Source organism: Myiozetetes cayanensis, unplaced genomic scaffold, assembly GCF_022539395.1.
Source record: "Myiozetetes cayanensis isolate MyiCay16 unplaced genomic scaffold, myiCay2020 scf6-25, whole genome shotgun sequence".
In the NCBI taxonomy this organism is placed as follows: Eukaryota; Metazoa; Chordata; class Aves; order Passeriformes; family Tyrannidae; genus Myiozetetes; species Myiozetetes cayanensis.
Window position 1 is genome coordinate 39,629,819 of NW_026087853.1, and position 14,327 is coordinate 39,644,145.

The window sequence follows — 14,327 nt, forward strand, 5'->3', positions numbered from 1 at the left end:
TTCTGATTTTCTTCTGAGATGACCCACTAGAAATCAAATCCACAATGGCTTCCAGGAAAGGGATCTCATTTGCAGGCTATGAACTCAAGGCATGTGTGAGGCAAGGGCTAGAGAGAATTTATCTCACTGCAGCCGCACTCATCTCTAGGAAAGATGGGTTTGCTTTCAAGAAAAAGGACTTTTCCGTTCTATTTAAAGCTAGAGACAAGCCTTTTTTACACCATGAAGCAGCTGTGCAGGACACAATCATAGCAAAATACAAGAAGTAAGATCAAGATCTTAAAAACAAACAAACAAAAAACATAACAACCCCAAAGTGCAAACAGACACAATAAGAGGGAAAAAGATCACATCAGATAAAAAAAAAAAGAAAACAAGAAAACTAATGATCTTTATCTTTCAATACATAACTGATAATGCATTGCAGTAGAAGATAATGGCTGGGAACCCTACAGTATCAGAACTTATGGGGAAGGAGGCAGGGGCAGAAGTGACTTATTTTAGCTCTTTGTAATTTTTGATGACCGCATGGGCTGAGGTTTAACCCTGCCATTCAGGAGAATGTGCCTAACAATGACAAATCTCACTGATTTTAGGAGCAGAGTAGGCTGTGTAAGGGATTGACCAGCTGTTGAGAGCTGCAATGACAGGCCACCATGCAACTCCGAGCTAGGCATTTCTGCTGACAAGGGGGGAGCTCCCTTACCCAGGTGCTGCGCTCCATATGTTCCCTCTGCTTTGCTGTGAACCCCTGAGGAATGAATCTGCAAGTGGAGCAGCGGGTTTTGGGAGGTCAAGAGAACCACTCTTGGTCAATTTATAAATGTTAAAAAACTCCAACCAATTCAATGGGGGCATTTTGAAAGAAAGCTTAAACAGGTCAAAATACACTCAGAGACTGGGTTCAAATCTATATACGGAAAAAGCAAATTCTCTGTATTTCTATCTGTGTGTAAAAGTATCCTAAGCCTGTTTGTTATCTAAAGGAATAATGGCTATAACAGTAGACACACCCATTAATGAACTTATCACAGCATCATCTATCCAGTCACTCCCACTCTTGGGAAGCACCAAAAGGCCAACAGAAAATGCAAGGATACTTACAAAAAGCAGGAGGCATTTGTTCTCACGGATGGCACCACAGCAGCCGAGGAAACCCAGCAGAAAGAGCATTGCTCCCATAGCCAACATGATGTACGCTCCTGTGAAGAGCAGAGGGTTGGCAGCCACTATCTCTCGAAAACCTGTGGGATCCACAATGACCCAGATTCCAAGTCCCAGCAGGCATGCTCCTCCCAGCTGTCACAGCACAAGGAACGGAGAGAGAGGAAGACAGGTCAACATAAAACAACTGCTGAAGAAAAACTGGATTCATTACTATCTTTTGATCAAACGTATTAATTTGGAGAATTTGTGTTTCTCCATTGCATATATTCTCCACTGTACAGGTGACTTTTGACCTGCTACTATCTCTTGCTCACTAAATGAATTAATTGCAGCAAAAGTGCCTTTCTTCTTAGACACATCACTCTACCAACTGTTTCCTCCCTCCCTAATGCTGAAAGACAGAGTGTCAATCTGCTGCCACATCGGTGGAGGACATCCCAGTGAAGGGGCATGCATGAACCACCCCTGCCACAGAGGCCAGGGCGCTGGCCACCCTTCCTTTAAAAAACAAGAACAATGGGAATAACTGTTTCTGACTGAAAACCTCAGCAGGGCACCCAGGACTAGAAAACAATTTCTTCTGCCATTCAAGGACAAACCACATACATCCCTAGTTACAGCTTTCCCTGTGGTCTCCCTGGTCAAGGACAGCAATAACACAGAAAACAGTGACCACTGCACTGCCTTGCTGAACGTCTGAGCATCTTTGGATGCTGCAAAATGCTCAGTGATTGCTAGTGCAAAGCAGAGGGGGTGTTCTGTATCATGGCAACTTTATCAAAATTACAGCCTATCCTGCTGGGAGGCAGCAGGCTGCTGGAAACAGAAGGATTCAGGAAAGAAAGTGAATTCTTAATACTTACAAATATAAAGAAATTGAAAAGAAACATCAGGTACTTCATGCAGCTCAGACAGTCTCCCTCCATGGTCTTCAGGCTCCTTGGTCCAACTCCTCCTGCAAAACAACACTTTCCTAGCACACTCATTTTTTCTTGGAATGACACAATCCTATTTCCATTTGTATTTCCCCCAAGATCCTGTGGAGTTCATTATACAGAAGAGCTCTTTTCTTACCTGAACAAGGCAACATAGGCACATGCTAGTAAGAGATAATGATCACTGCTAAGTCTCTTTGCATTCTTTAAGGTCTGTTGAACACAGATGTGAAGAGGAGGGTTGCAGGAGAGGAAAGGTCTAGCTTTACTTGCAGAGTGAGATACTGGGGAAAAATATCCCTCTGCACATGAAGATTTTTACTGCCCTTCTTAAAGCTTGTCAAGCTGAAGAAGCACTGAATGCACCTGCCTGTTTTACACCAAAGAAGGTCTCATTGACACAGGAGCCAGAACAAGCTTGTGCCCAATTAAAAGAAGCACAACAAGTGTTTGGGACAGTTAGCTCCATACAAGCTTCCTCTACAGAATGAACGTCACACAAACATGGACAACAGTTTCGGGAAAACTTGTAGACATTTGAATTGGGAATGACTGCAGTGTGTGGACATGGGAGGGCCCATGGAGGCTGTCCACACAGGGTTACTCAGCCTGGAGCACACCACTTGCTTGTCATGCACTGAGATGTCCTGTGCTAGTGAAGTCCTGGTGCTCTATGCCCCACTTTGCACATGCCTTTTTCAAGAAAAACCCATGGATCAATGTTGGAAAGCTTTTAAGGCCAGAAAAAAACGCTATGTAATCTTAACCAGTTTTGAAACTCCATGTCTGGTTTAGACAACAAACTGCTTGGACAGTGCTGCTATCTGAAAAGTGACAATAAATCCTGACCAGATGAGGTTTACACTGGAAAAAAGTTTCTGCTTGCTGTTTAATGAAGTGACTATGTCTCCTAATATGCCATTATATCACCAAGTACCCCAGAGGGACAGACAAATAAATACACTGAAACAGAAAACAATGCAGTCGTGTTACTGTGCACAGATAGATCTGAACATACACAAACACAGAGGCAGAGGTTTGCTCAGCTCCTTAAAGAAGACTTCCCAAAGCCCACATGTCTTAGCAGCATCTCATTCCCTTTCTCCACTGCAAATGCCATTCCCTGAACAGACATGCATCTTATGATATGCTATGCTAGCAAAGTACACTTAATTCACTTAAAAGAAAAAAATGAAATTATCCAAGGTTTTCACCAGGTCAGAAATAAAACTCTCTTTCATTCCTTCATTGTTTTAGTTAATCCAAAAAACTTGTAAGTGCTGCAGAGCCTTGCAGGGTGCTTTCTTCTGTGACCATAGGAACTGGTCTGCTTTAGCCAAAAAGCTGAGAAAACCCATGGCAGGCAGAGCCCCCAGCATGGGGCTGCCTGAGGTAAGAGACAGATTTTTCTTAACACAGTGTGTGTTTTCTGCATTACTTTTACTTGGTTTAAAATCAAATCAGCTCCTTTCTTAGTGACAAAACAAGCAGAGACACAAATGGTGAGACACAGAAGTCCATGTGGACACGCAGTTGCTTTTCCTCTGCATCTACACGTGCCTGGGGCAGGACAGCAGTGTGGCCTCTGCTGGGTGGGCACTGCCCAGGGAACCCCCTTTGCTAGAGGGATCCTGAGAAGTTCCACCTTGCTTCTGGAGAAACACAAACCTGAATCTGGACCTGAGAATGAGGGCAATATTCTTCTTTACAAACTTTATTTTCTCATATCTCTGATACATAACTGTTCTGTTCAGAGAGACTCAAAGACAAGACCATTACTACAGCAGATGGAGTGGGGCACAGAGCTCTGATGTGGGCCTGGAGAAAATGCCCACAGCTTCTAAACAGTGTTTAAAGCCATGTCTGAAAAACTCACAGAGAAAAGAGTTTTCACAGAATATTCTGAGTTGGAAGGGAACTACAAGGATCATCAAGTCCAACTCTTAGGTTAATGGACCATATGGGGATCAAACCCACAACCTTGGTGTTATTAGCACCATGCTCTATAAATCTTGAAGTCCAGAAGGGTAAGGACCTGGGGAGAGAATTCTTCAGTTTTATGGGAAAGGTAAACCTTCAGCTCCACTAACACATGTCTTGGATGCTATAGTAAAGAGGGATATGAAAATACAAACAAGTCAATGAACTTCAAGAGCCCCACAATTAGTGTCACCCAGATGTTCCTCTCACCACAAAAAAAAGTCACACTCTACTGAAACAAAGGATGCCTAAATCTTAGTATATTAGCCAAAGTCTTAAAGTTATTTGAGAAATTTCAAAATCGTGCTGCCTTGAGCATCCACCTGCATGATCCACATCATAGCAGCCTTAGTCAAAAAAGAACGAAATGCAAAAGAGTTTATTCTTATTGTGTCACTGCACATCATACACACCCATAACACTACAGTCACCCACATGAAAAACATTGCCTGTGGTCTAAAAAGCAGCAGCTCCTAAGCCAAACACTGTCTTGCTGCTTTGTAGCATTGATAAATCACATCCCTGCCTTACTTTCCTTTCTATGTCTGGATCTGCTTCCTCTGTAAGACAAACAAGCTCCCTTGGAACTACTCTGATTTACATGAACTGAGTACAGGCCTACTTTTATTTTCAAAGACAAACCTAAACTAGGATTCTTCGCACTGCTCCTGCCCACTCACCAACTCAGTATGTTAAAATATTTTCTAGGCCTAAGCAAGGAAGGGAGACTGTAAATCCATTAAGCAACCAGATCCTGAAAACTTCACTGTCAGGGCCAGGCAGTCACAGTAACCTGGGAGCAGCAAGAACACATGGACACTCAGCTTTGACAAACAAGGACTCCCTTCATTGCCTTGGCAAGAAATTGTCCCCAGCAGCAGCACTGGGCTCAGATTTGTGATTTCTAAATCCACCACGTTTCACACAGCAAAGCAAAAACTAAGTGCAACCCTACTCACTGTGCTGTGCTTCAAGTCAGGAATACACCTACTGGGGCTTACAAATTCCAAAATTCTTCTACTCAGGATGTGCAAATGGAAGTCTGGGCTGGCAAAGCCAAGAAAAATCATTTCAGAGTTTCCACATCAGAAGAACTCAATACAAACTTCCAAAAAATGCCAACCCACTGACCTGATCTGAGCACCTGTTTCAGTGGTGGAACTTAGAGCTTGGAGAGATCCACATGTACCAGCATAACACACCCTTTCCAGTTTCTGCTGGATACCCAGATTCCCAAACAGCACATGCAACGTCATAATTTGGATCCTGTAATTGCACTGATCAAAACAGAAAAAATCAACTAAAAGCATGATCTGATCTCTTACGAGGCACTTAAAACTGTTTGATGTCAGAGTTAAAGCACTCCAGCACAGTACTGCTACAGACTTCGAAGAATATGTAACTAATGCTATTTACAAACAATGCAAGCAAATGCAAATAATATTAATTACAAATAAAGTAATTATGAATGCATTTGTGCCAACTACTGCCTTCCTAATTAGATGAAGGTACCTGAAATCCCTGATGAGAGGCTGTATGGAGAAAATAATTGACATTAAAGGACAATCTTGACCCAAAGAGCTGCTTTTCCTTCTACTTTTCTTTTTAAGCCATACACACAAAAGGCAAATTTTCCGAGTTACTACTAGTACACACTGATATAAGTGAGATAAAAATTGTAGGCAAATATCTTAATCTACCTTTTAAAAATACCTTCTCTTCCCTCCTCCAGGCCCCAAATTTATGACAGATTAAGTTCTCCTCTGCAGGAGACGTTTAATGCTAAGCAAACATTAAGAGTCAGAACTGCAGAAGACAGAGGCTGACAGATGCTTCCTCTGGCTTGTCCCATCTCAGACTTGTGAGACATATGAGATGTATATGTTTTTGTCTGAAATGTAGCTATAAATGTTCAGCTTTTTCTTAGGCAGATTATTCTACATTTCTCTCCCCTTTCCCCCCACCCCCCTGCCCACCCCCTCTACCCTCCTTCATCACATGAATCACATGAATTTTATCTTGCAAAGTGATGGGGAGGCTAAAAATCCCCAGCAGTGTAGCCAGGAAACACCCTAGCTGCTGTAATCAGTTAGGAATAGTCTAGGTTTTTTAAGGCAATGCATTTTTTTTTTTGTTCTCTAGCCACAATTTATTTCCTTTCTTCTGTCATTTGCTTTTGCATGCCTTGCAGCTACCGTTGAATTTCTCCTTTCTGAAGGCAGCTGCTCAAACACACCCCAAAAACTGCTACTAAATTTCTCTTTGCTACCACTGACATCTCCCTCAATCCCCATATCCTTTCCACACTAGATTGAAACCCATGGATTCACTTCAACTGTTCCTTTACCTTTGCTTTGGAGATGGAATCACCGAAAAACTTAGGTGAACAGGACCTCTGGATGTCATTGAGTACAAACACCCACTGCCTCCAACATGGGCCAATTCCAGAGTTTGATCCAACTTCAAAGTTAAAGCAAGCTGCTCAGGGTCACATTAGTTAAGTTTTGAATGTCTCCGAGCACTGAGATTCCCCAGTCTCCCTGGACACCTCTTCCAGTGTATGATGACCTGCCTCGTGAAAAGATTTTTGAAACAGTTGTCCAAGGTGTGTCCAAGTTACCTGATGGCAAATGGAACAAGAGCATTTCACAGATGCATCAGTCTATCAGAACTCTCAGGAGCACCTCATCTTCACCAGTCTCAATCCTTGCATCTTCCTTATCATATGGCTCCTACCCTCTACTTGAAAACAAGTGTGTGAACTATTTTCCTTGTCCACTCCTAACATACCTCTGCAGACAATTTGTGTTTCAGTACAAAAAACTCAGGCCTTTTGCACTTGCCTGATGGCTCATCACAATCTTCCCATTTCAAATATTTGACAGAAAACACAGAATAACCAAGAGTAAAAGAGATGCCTAGAGGTCATCTTGCCCAACCCTCAGGTGAATCACTTTCTCAGTCACTTCTTTTCCATCACATCATCCACGTATATCTTCTTTTAACATAAATATCTCCTTGTCATCCACATGCACGAAGACCTTGTCCACTGAACTCATCTGTTGCTTCTTTAAAACCCAAGAACCAATTCTGCAGTACTTCCTACTATATTAGCCAGTGGCTTGAGGAGGAAATGGTGCTAACTCACACCTACCTTTCTGTTCATACACAATGCAACCAAGTAAAAGCAGAAGACATGTTTGAAGCTCTCCAGAACCAGTGCCAGGCAGCCTTTAAAGGCATTAGAAAATATGGAGTAGATTCTTTTCCAAGTAAATGCATCAATTTCTAGAGGCTGTCTAGCTGGGATATCCCTGGAAACATCCCTGAAGCTCTAAGCTTCACCAGTGGCAAAGGACCACCACCACCTGGCTTTGCTCCATTGTGTCCTCTCCACAGCAATGTGGCAGCCCACCCTTTGGCCTGCAGCTATTAAGACTTGGCTCAGCATGCCTGCCTTCCTTCGCAGGTCCATCTCTCACAAGAGGATTTCTGTATTCACTGTCTGCAAGCAGTATCCAACTTCTGTAAAACCAAAGTGGTGGATTCTCCTAAGAGAACAAATCCAATAGGAAGAGCCTTCCAGAAAATCTTCTCGGAGTATTATTTCCACACAGTCTTCTCCTCTAGATACAACAGAGATGGGGCAGTTTCATTAGAGACTGAAGAGGGACAACTTTATCCAGTACCTTGTGAGTGACAGTGATGCAGTTGAGCTGTGTATTTCTTACCCCTCTCCTGCACACCATTGGTACACTTAACCAGCCCTGACAGAGATACAGAGAAAGCATCTGGCAGGCACAAAGACCACGCTGTAAGCAACACTCACCTTTAAAAATCTTGGGACTGGAAGCACAGTGCCTATTCTAGTCTTTAATTGTCTGTGTGTCCCATGTATTTTGTTCTATCCAAGCTTGTCCTGTAAGAGAAAAGTATGCAATTACTGAAGAAGTCAATAAAACACAATCATGTTAAATACACAATTTATTAAAACACAACATCCTGATGAATAAGCTCAGTTTAATTGCCACCTTAATTTAGTGTACATTAGCAGTAATGAAGAGCTTTTAATATGCAGTGAGGGATTCAATTTCTCAGAATCTCTTTAACAATCTTTGGGATGTTTTAAATGCCCACAGACCACATGTAAATCTATAGTCCCATTACACATGCACCTCATCCCACAACAGGACTAGATTAATACCAGCTGCACCTTCAATATTTTATAGGAGGTTTAGACAAACTTTAATCTGCTGTGACTTTACAGCCCATTTACTAGGAAAATGGAAAAGGCAGAAGAAGGGAGTTGGAATGCATCTTTGGGAAGCCCAGCCATTAGGAGCAGCAGCCTGAGACATTGGGCATTATCTCTCGTTCTTCCAGCCAGCTCTCAAGCCAAGTTGAGCAGACTATTTCCTCTCCCTCTGCCTCATTGTCGCTGCCTGGGAAGCAAGAACAGAGAGGAGCAGCAAAGCCACCAGCCTGTCCACCCAAAGCAGTAGATACACAGGTGCAGGCACAGGGACTCAAGGGCAGACTGCCACTGCCCTCAAGCTAACAATTACAATTTTCTCAGTAAATTTCAATTTCTGCCTGCACAACGCTAGTGACAGTCTTTGACTAGGCAAAGGTGAGGAGAGACTACGGACTAACATGCAAGGCATGTGTTTGACTTGCTTTCTCAGGGCACCCTCTCCAATGGTGTTTTTTCCACCCATTTGACACAGCCCCAACCCCACACTCTGCAGGGTCTGTGGGGAAGCGGCACTCATTAACTCTTCAAACAGCACCCCATGCCGGAAGAGTCCAATATTCACACAGGGTCGCTCAGCACTGTAATTCACGCATCCTTTGTAAATGGTTTTGGCATACTTGCAGCTATGCTGAAGCCACTGCTTCCCTGTGAGGCATTAGATAAGTCACCTGGGTCTATCCCTGCTCTCTCACTGCCAGCATTTCATATTGATTTCTGGAGTGGGTGCATTTAACATCTGTTTCCCACAAACATTTGTAAATGTGCCTTTGAAAATTGCCTCCCATTAAGACTTCTGTGAGCAAAAGTCTATCGTTTGTTGTTGGCAGGAAGCAAATAAGGAGTTTCAAGGTGGCTGAAATTATTACAATATAAAACATATAATGAATATTCATAGATCTTTTGTTTTGCATTAATCGCTCACATTTAACGTCCTTCCTCTGTCACTGTAAATGTACATCTCTAGATAAGGAGTAGAGATGTCTTCCCTTTTGAAATCTGGAAGGTACAAACATCTGTTGCCCATTGACCCATCTCTGCTGTGAAGTGCTGAGGGCATGTGCCCCTTTACAGTGCTGGGTATGAAGGCTGCCCTGGATCAGTACAGCTTCTCCATCAATGTGAAAGTTCAGAGGGTGCCATGTGACTGGCTGGGAGACGGATGCAGCAGGTTCAGGCATGTCTGAAGAGGGCTTTGGAGAGCCTACAGCTAGGACAAGGGACAATGTCACTGCCTCACAATAGAGAGCCCCTTTTTGACAGTCAGAACCCAGTGCCCACCCTGACCTTTTTATCTATTTCCTTAGTGTGTGGGGACACTTCACCCTGTGTTTTGCATGTGCCATTGAGAGACAATTTCTTCAGCTGTCCTGTCCTGTGATGCCACTGTTCTGGGATAGCTGCTGCCAAGAGAAGATGGCTCTAACTTTAAAGCAGAGATGACTCTCTGCTATATAAACATATCATTAGGAAAATAACCAGAGTGATAAGATTCCTGCTCCTACTGTGTATGCATATAATTACATCCCTCCAAGCCCTCAAAGGTCTGCATGGGAGAGGAATTTTATTTTTTTTTATTCCTCATATGTCACAATATTTTAAAGAAATTATAGCACCACAGAGAGGAAGAGCTTAAATGCTTCAGTAGGTACCAGCATGTGCTGTGTCAGAAGGGATGAAAGACCGCAATTGGTGCCAAACAGCAGCAATGCTCCATCTTACTCTGTGGCCCTAAAGGGGAGAAAGTCCCTACTAAACAGACTCTCTTTAGTTAATAGCTACAATTTTGTCATTACGGAGAACTGCAGAAAGTGCAAAACCACCATGCCTAATTGCGACTTAAGCAAGCTGATGCCTTTAATTACAGTCGCTGGGGGAACACAATGGAAGCCAGAGCAATGGCTGAGGCCAAGCCCCATCCTTAGGACTACGCAGTGCAGCCACACTGCCTCAGCCAGCCGAGCAGCTGTGGCTGGCATGTTGTCCTGCCCCTGTGCTCATCCCACAGCCACCACATCAGCTCTCCTTGCTGAGCACTGGCTTCTCTTGACATTCACATTGCAGCTCTTTGTGAGGAGCGGGCTTTGATGAAGGAAAAGCAGATAAACATGTGCCTCCTGCTTGTCTCATGCCACAAAAAAGACAGTCAGAGCCCCAGAGCAAAGAGGAACGGGGCAAAGAGAGGCTGATACGGTCAGCTGATATGGTCAGCAGTAGCACGTACGGTAGCACGTGAAACAAGAAATAAATGAAGGATGCAGGATGGAGAAGCAAGGCTTGTCTTTGTGAGAAATCTGACCTCCTGCAGGAAGTCTAGAGTAGAGCAGGAAGGGCCACCAGATGGACCGCTTACAGGTGTCCTGCTTCACAAGGGCTCCTAGCTACTGCTAGCCCCCTGTGCTCACCACATTTTCAGGATCCAGAGAAACCAAAACACATGCCAACCCATATGTTCAACCAAAGCAAAAATTGGAGACAGAAGTAGTTTCCTGCTGGATGTCTGCAACAGGTCAGTGCTTTTATGGTGAAAGGTAAGGAGAAATGGCTCTGTGAAAACAGGATTGGGATATTCATTCCCGTACAATGGCTTCAGGAAAAAAGTAAAGCATTTGCTGCTCCTGAACTGCACCTTGGCACAAGCTGTGTACATTATCCTGTACCTATTGCTCCTACATAAATAACTAATTGTACTGGAATTTCATAGCACTTGCACAGCAGAATCGTTGCTATGACACAACTATATTACTACATGTAAATCCAATTAGATTCCAAAGTGCAGTGTGTAACTGTAATCGGCCCCTGTGGAGCAGCGATGAGAGGACCTGCACAAGACCATGCAACTCGATACTAAATTACAGTCAATCTACCTCCTCTTTAGTTGCATTAAAATGCTAATGCCACTGTAACATGGGCCCATTTAGCAGCAATGACTGCCTTGCCTTGCAACACTGGAGTGAATGAGGCTGTTGCACTGCCTCAGAGCATTTAATTCCTTGGTACAGTTGAGTGATCAAAGCCCGTAGGGGCACCTTATACCTTAAAACAATAACCTGATTGGCTTTTATAACACTAAAAGCATATGAGGCTTGGGACAGCGTTTAAATGAATCAGAGCTGTTGCTAAAACTACCGTGAGTTTCCTACCCAAGCAGACCAACTGAATCCCATCCCATCCTGACTGCTTTTAACAAAGATACATTTCTGCCACCAAACGGCTGTGCAGTAGGAGCACATCAGTCTTACACAGGAGGAAAAAGAGGGCTGGACTGAACCCCTTAAAACTTCATACAAATAACATCAGCATTGCAACAAAACCGATAATACAACAGTTACCATCTACGTTTTATATTTGCAACTTTGCAAAATGTGTGCATAGAATACGTGAGATGATGTGGAGGTAAAATCTCCCACATGTACACAGACATTCAAAATGGAAATTCAGAAGTGGCAAAGCAGAACCAATTCTCCTAAATGCTGTAACATTTTGAAAAGTGCTAGAGTATGTGTTTGAAGTGCCAGTATGGCTTCAGGCCACAGAGCACTCCATTTCAAGTAGTGCAAATGTGCATACCACACCGCTGGAAACATGAACTGCTCACCTGGGCCCCTTCACAAGCAAAGTTAGACAGGTAATCACATCTGGCTCTTTCACACAGCTTTTCACACACAGCCACCAGCTGTCTCAGAAGAGAAGATAACCGCATACAGAACCAACACATCTAATAGCCTGCAACTCTTTAAGTTCTGCTGCTTTAAAAAAAAAGTCCTCAGATAGCTCACAGGTGTATTTTCCCTTGTATTAACCACAGTAAAATGGAACCATATGGTACTGATTGTCTGCCTTTCTAAACAGATGACCCAAAGACTATATGCACTGATGATATAACAACATTAATTTGGTTTATCAGATAAGAAAAACAAAGCTAAAAGGGGAATGGATATGCTAAACCTCCTGACCCCCAATACAACCCTATGTTCACCAGTCCATAATGAGACCAGTCCCAAAACCACGAAAAAACTGATCACTTCTGAGCTGATAAGTTATACTCTTTGCCAGGCATCTTGTGTCCCAGAAAGCAGTTATTTATCATACCAAAAGGGAGGCGGCTAACTTTGGCCTCCTATTTCTGAAAATATTTCCTTTACGGATGGAATAAATGTCACCATCCTGAGTGGATCATGGAGTTGCCTCACAAGCCAAGTGACATTATCCACTGTAATGTCAGATACTGTCAAGTGTTGAAACACTCCATACGCTTGCACGGCATTCCAGACACTGAGGGGATTTAACATGAAGTGTAAATGCCTGCCACTTTTTCCCTGAGCCTGACACATCTCACCTTTACAACAACTGACTCCTCGGTGTTCTTTTCTGTTCTCTCTTTCTATTGCCTTGCTTTGTTTGCAGCAAATGCCTCAGCAGTTTGTGGCATTCATGATGGTTTTGAAAGATGAAGGAATAAATTTCAGAAATACCGGACAGTTGCTGTGGCAACCTTGTCCTCCTCAGACCACAATTTCCAATATTTTAAGAAGTTTCCTGATACTTTGCAGGCTTCAGGGAAACAAAGCAGAGGAGGAAAATGATTTTAAAGTAAGGATGTTACCAAAATGGATTACTTTGAGCCACAGGCCCTTGTCCTGTCAAAGAGATGATGATGATGTCCTTAGCAAGAAAAAGAAGCCCCAGACTGTCTGGGCAGAAACACAGGCAAAGGCCCATGGGCAAGGGAATCTGAAACCCCTGCTTGAATCATTTGTTTTAACAGATCAATAAGTTAACTTTTTTTTTTTTTTTCATAGGACAGAGGTGTGGAAAAAGTAACCCACTGTTTAACACTTAGATGGGGAAGTAATAACCTGAATTGCTTTTAAGGAAGAAATCCCAATTAGAACTTTAAATGCATTAACTAATGTACAAAAAAAACACCCCAACAAAAATCCCAACCCCACCCTGACAACCAACAAAACTCTCTGTTCAAGGTAACTGCCTACACACATGTAAAAACAAAACAGTCAGTTTAGTCCCTCTAGAAAAGCAAAAGTTAGGAAAAACGGTCTGTAGGAAAAGCAGATCTTAAATGAAGGACTTCAGTAATACTAAATAAACCAGAAAATAATATTTCTGGTAATCTGACCAGTGGCATTATTTATCTGCTTTCAGTCATCTTTTCAATGCTTTTAACAGGAATATTAATAATAATGCATCCCAAAGTGTCTTGAATTCCAAACACAATAGGATATTCTTTAGCCTACTGAGCTCATAACTTGGAGTCATTCATTTACTTAGGAAATACATAAATTTCACAAGCTATAAGGGTGATATGTGCAGGAAAAGTTGAATGCAGCAAAGGACATGAGAAATGCTATAGGGAAGAGAGGCAGACATGAAGCCTAAGTTACCCTGCTTATAGCCAAACTGATACACATCTTATAAATATTCCATGTGCAAATCTAAACTGAGTTTCACTGTAATCAGCATCTTTAACTTACTCTAATACATAAAATTGCAGCTAATGTGGTTTTAAAGGTAAATGTGACTAATCTCAACTACACCTGTCCCAATTAATGGATGAAAACCCAACCACTTAATATCTTTTGCTATAGATATTTTTGCTTTCTGATTAAGAAAGGGTAAGAAGGAGCAGAGAGAGAACCATGGCCAGAGCCCACAAGACAGCTTCAGATGTTCTGCAGGAAAATAAACAAGAGTTAATAAATCCCATGATCTTGGCATATGTGTTTCTAAATGTTCTCTCTTCCTTCATAAGATGTATAATCCAAACACTCCAGCAACGATCAGGTTCCAGGCAGACAAAAGACCCATTGCACTATTCATACGTAGATGACAGGAGTAGAGGGACTAAGTGAGATATGAGCCAAGACTCGAAGGCTGGCTCCCAGATGCTTTTGCTTTCCCAGTGGATAACAGATACTGCATCAAGACACACAATGTCATGCTAGTGAATTTGCTGTTCTCATAACATCTCATTT

General features: G+C 42.6%; 1 protein-coding gene across 3 annotated transcripts in view; it reads right to left on the reverse strand.

Annotated features, from left to right (window-relative positions):
- Positions 1-14,327, reverse strand: part of TSPAN18 (tetraspanin 18) — a 117,109-nt gene that overhangs the window by 16,672 nt on the left and 86,110 nt on the right. For 2 of the 3 annotated variants that reach the window (XM_050336397.1, XM_050336396.1), the window contains exons 3-5: positions 7,912-8,001; positions 2,031-2,122; positions 1,105-1,299 (exon numbers count right to left, since the gene is read on the reverse strand). In XM_050336397.1, the coding sequence (XP_050192354.1) occupies positions 1,105-1,299; positions 2,031-2,093 (258 nt within the window). In that variant the 5' untranslated portion in view covers positions 2,094-2,122; positions 7,912-8,001. The remainder of the gene's footprint in view (positions 1-1,104; positions 1,300-2,030; positions 2,123-7,911; positions 8,002-14,327) is intronic. The other variant, XM_050336398.1, reaches the window with a different exon arrangement.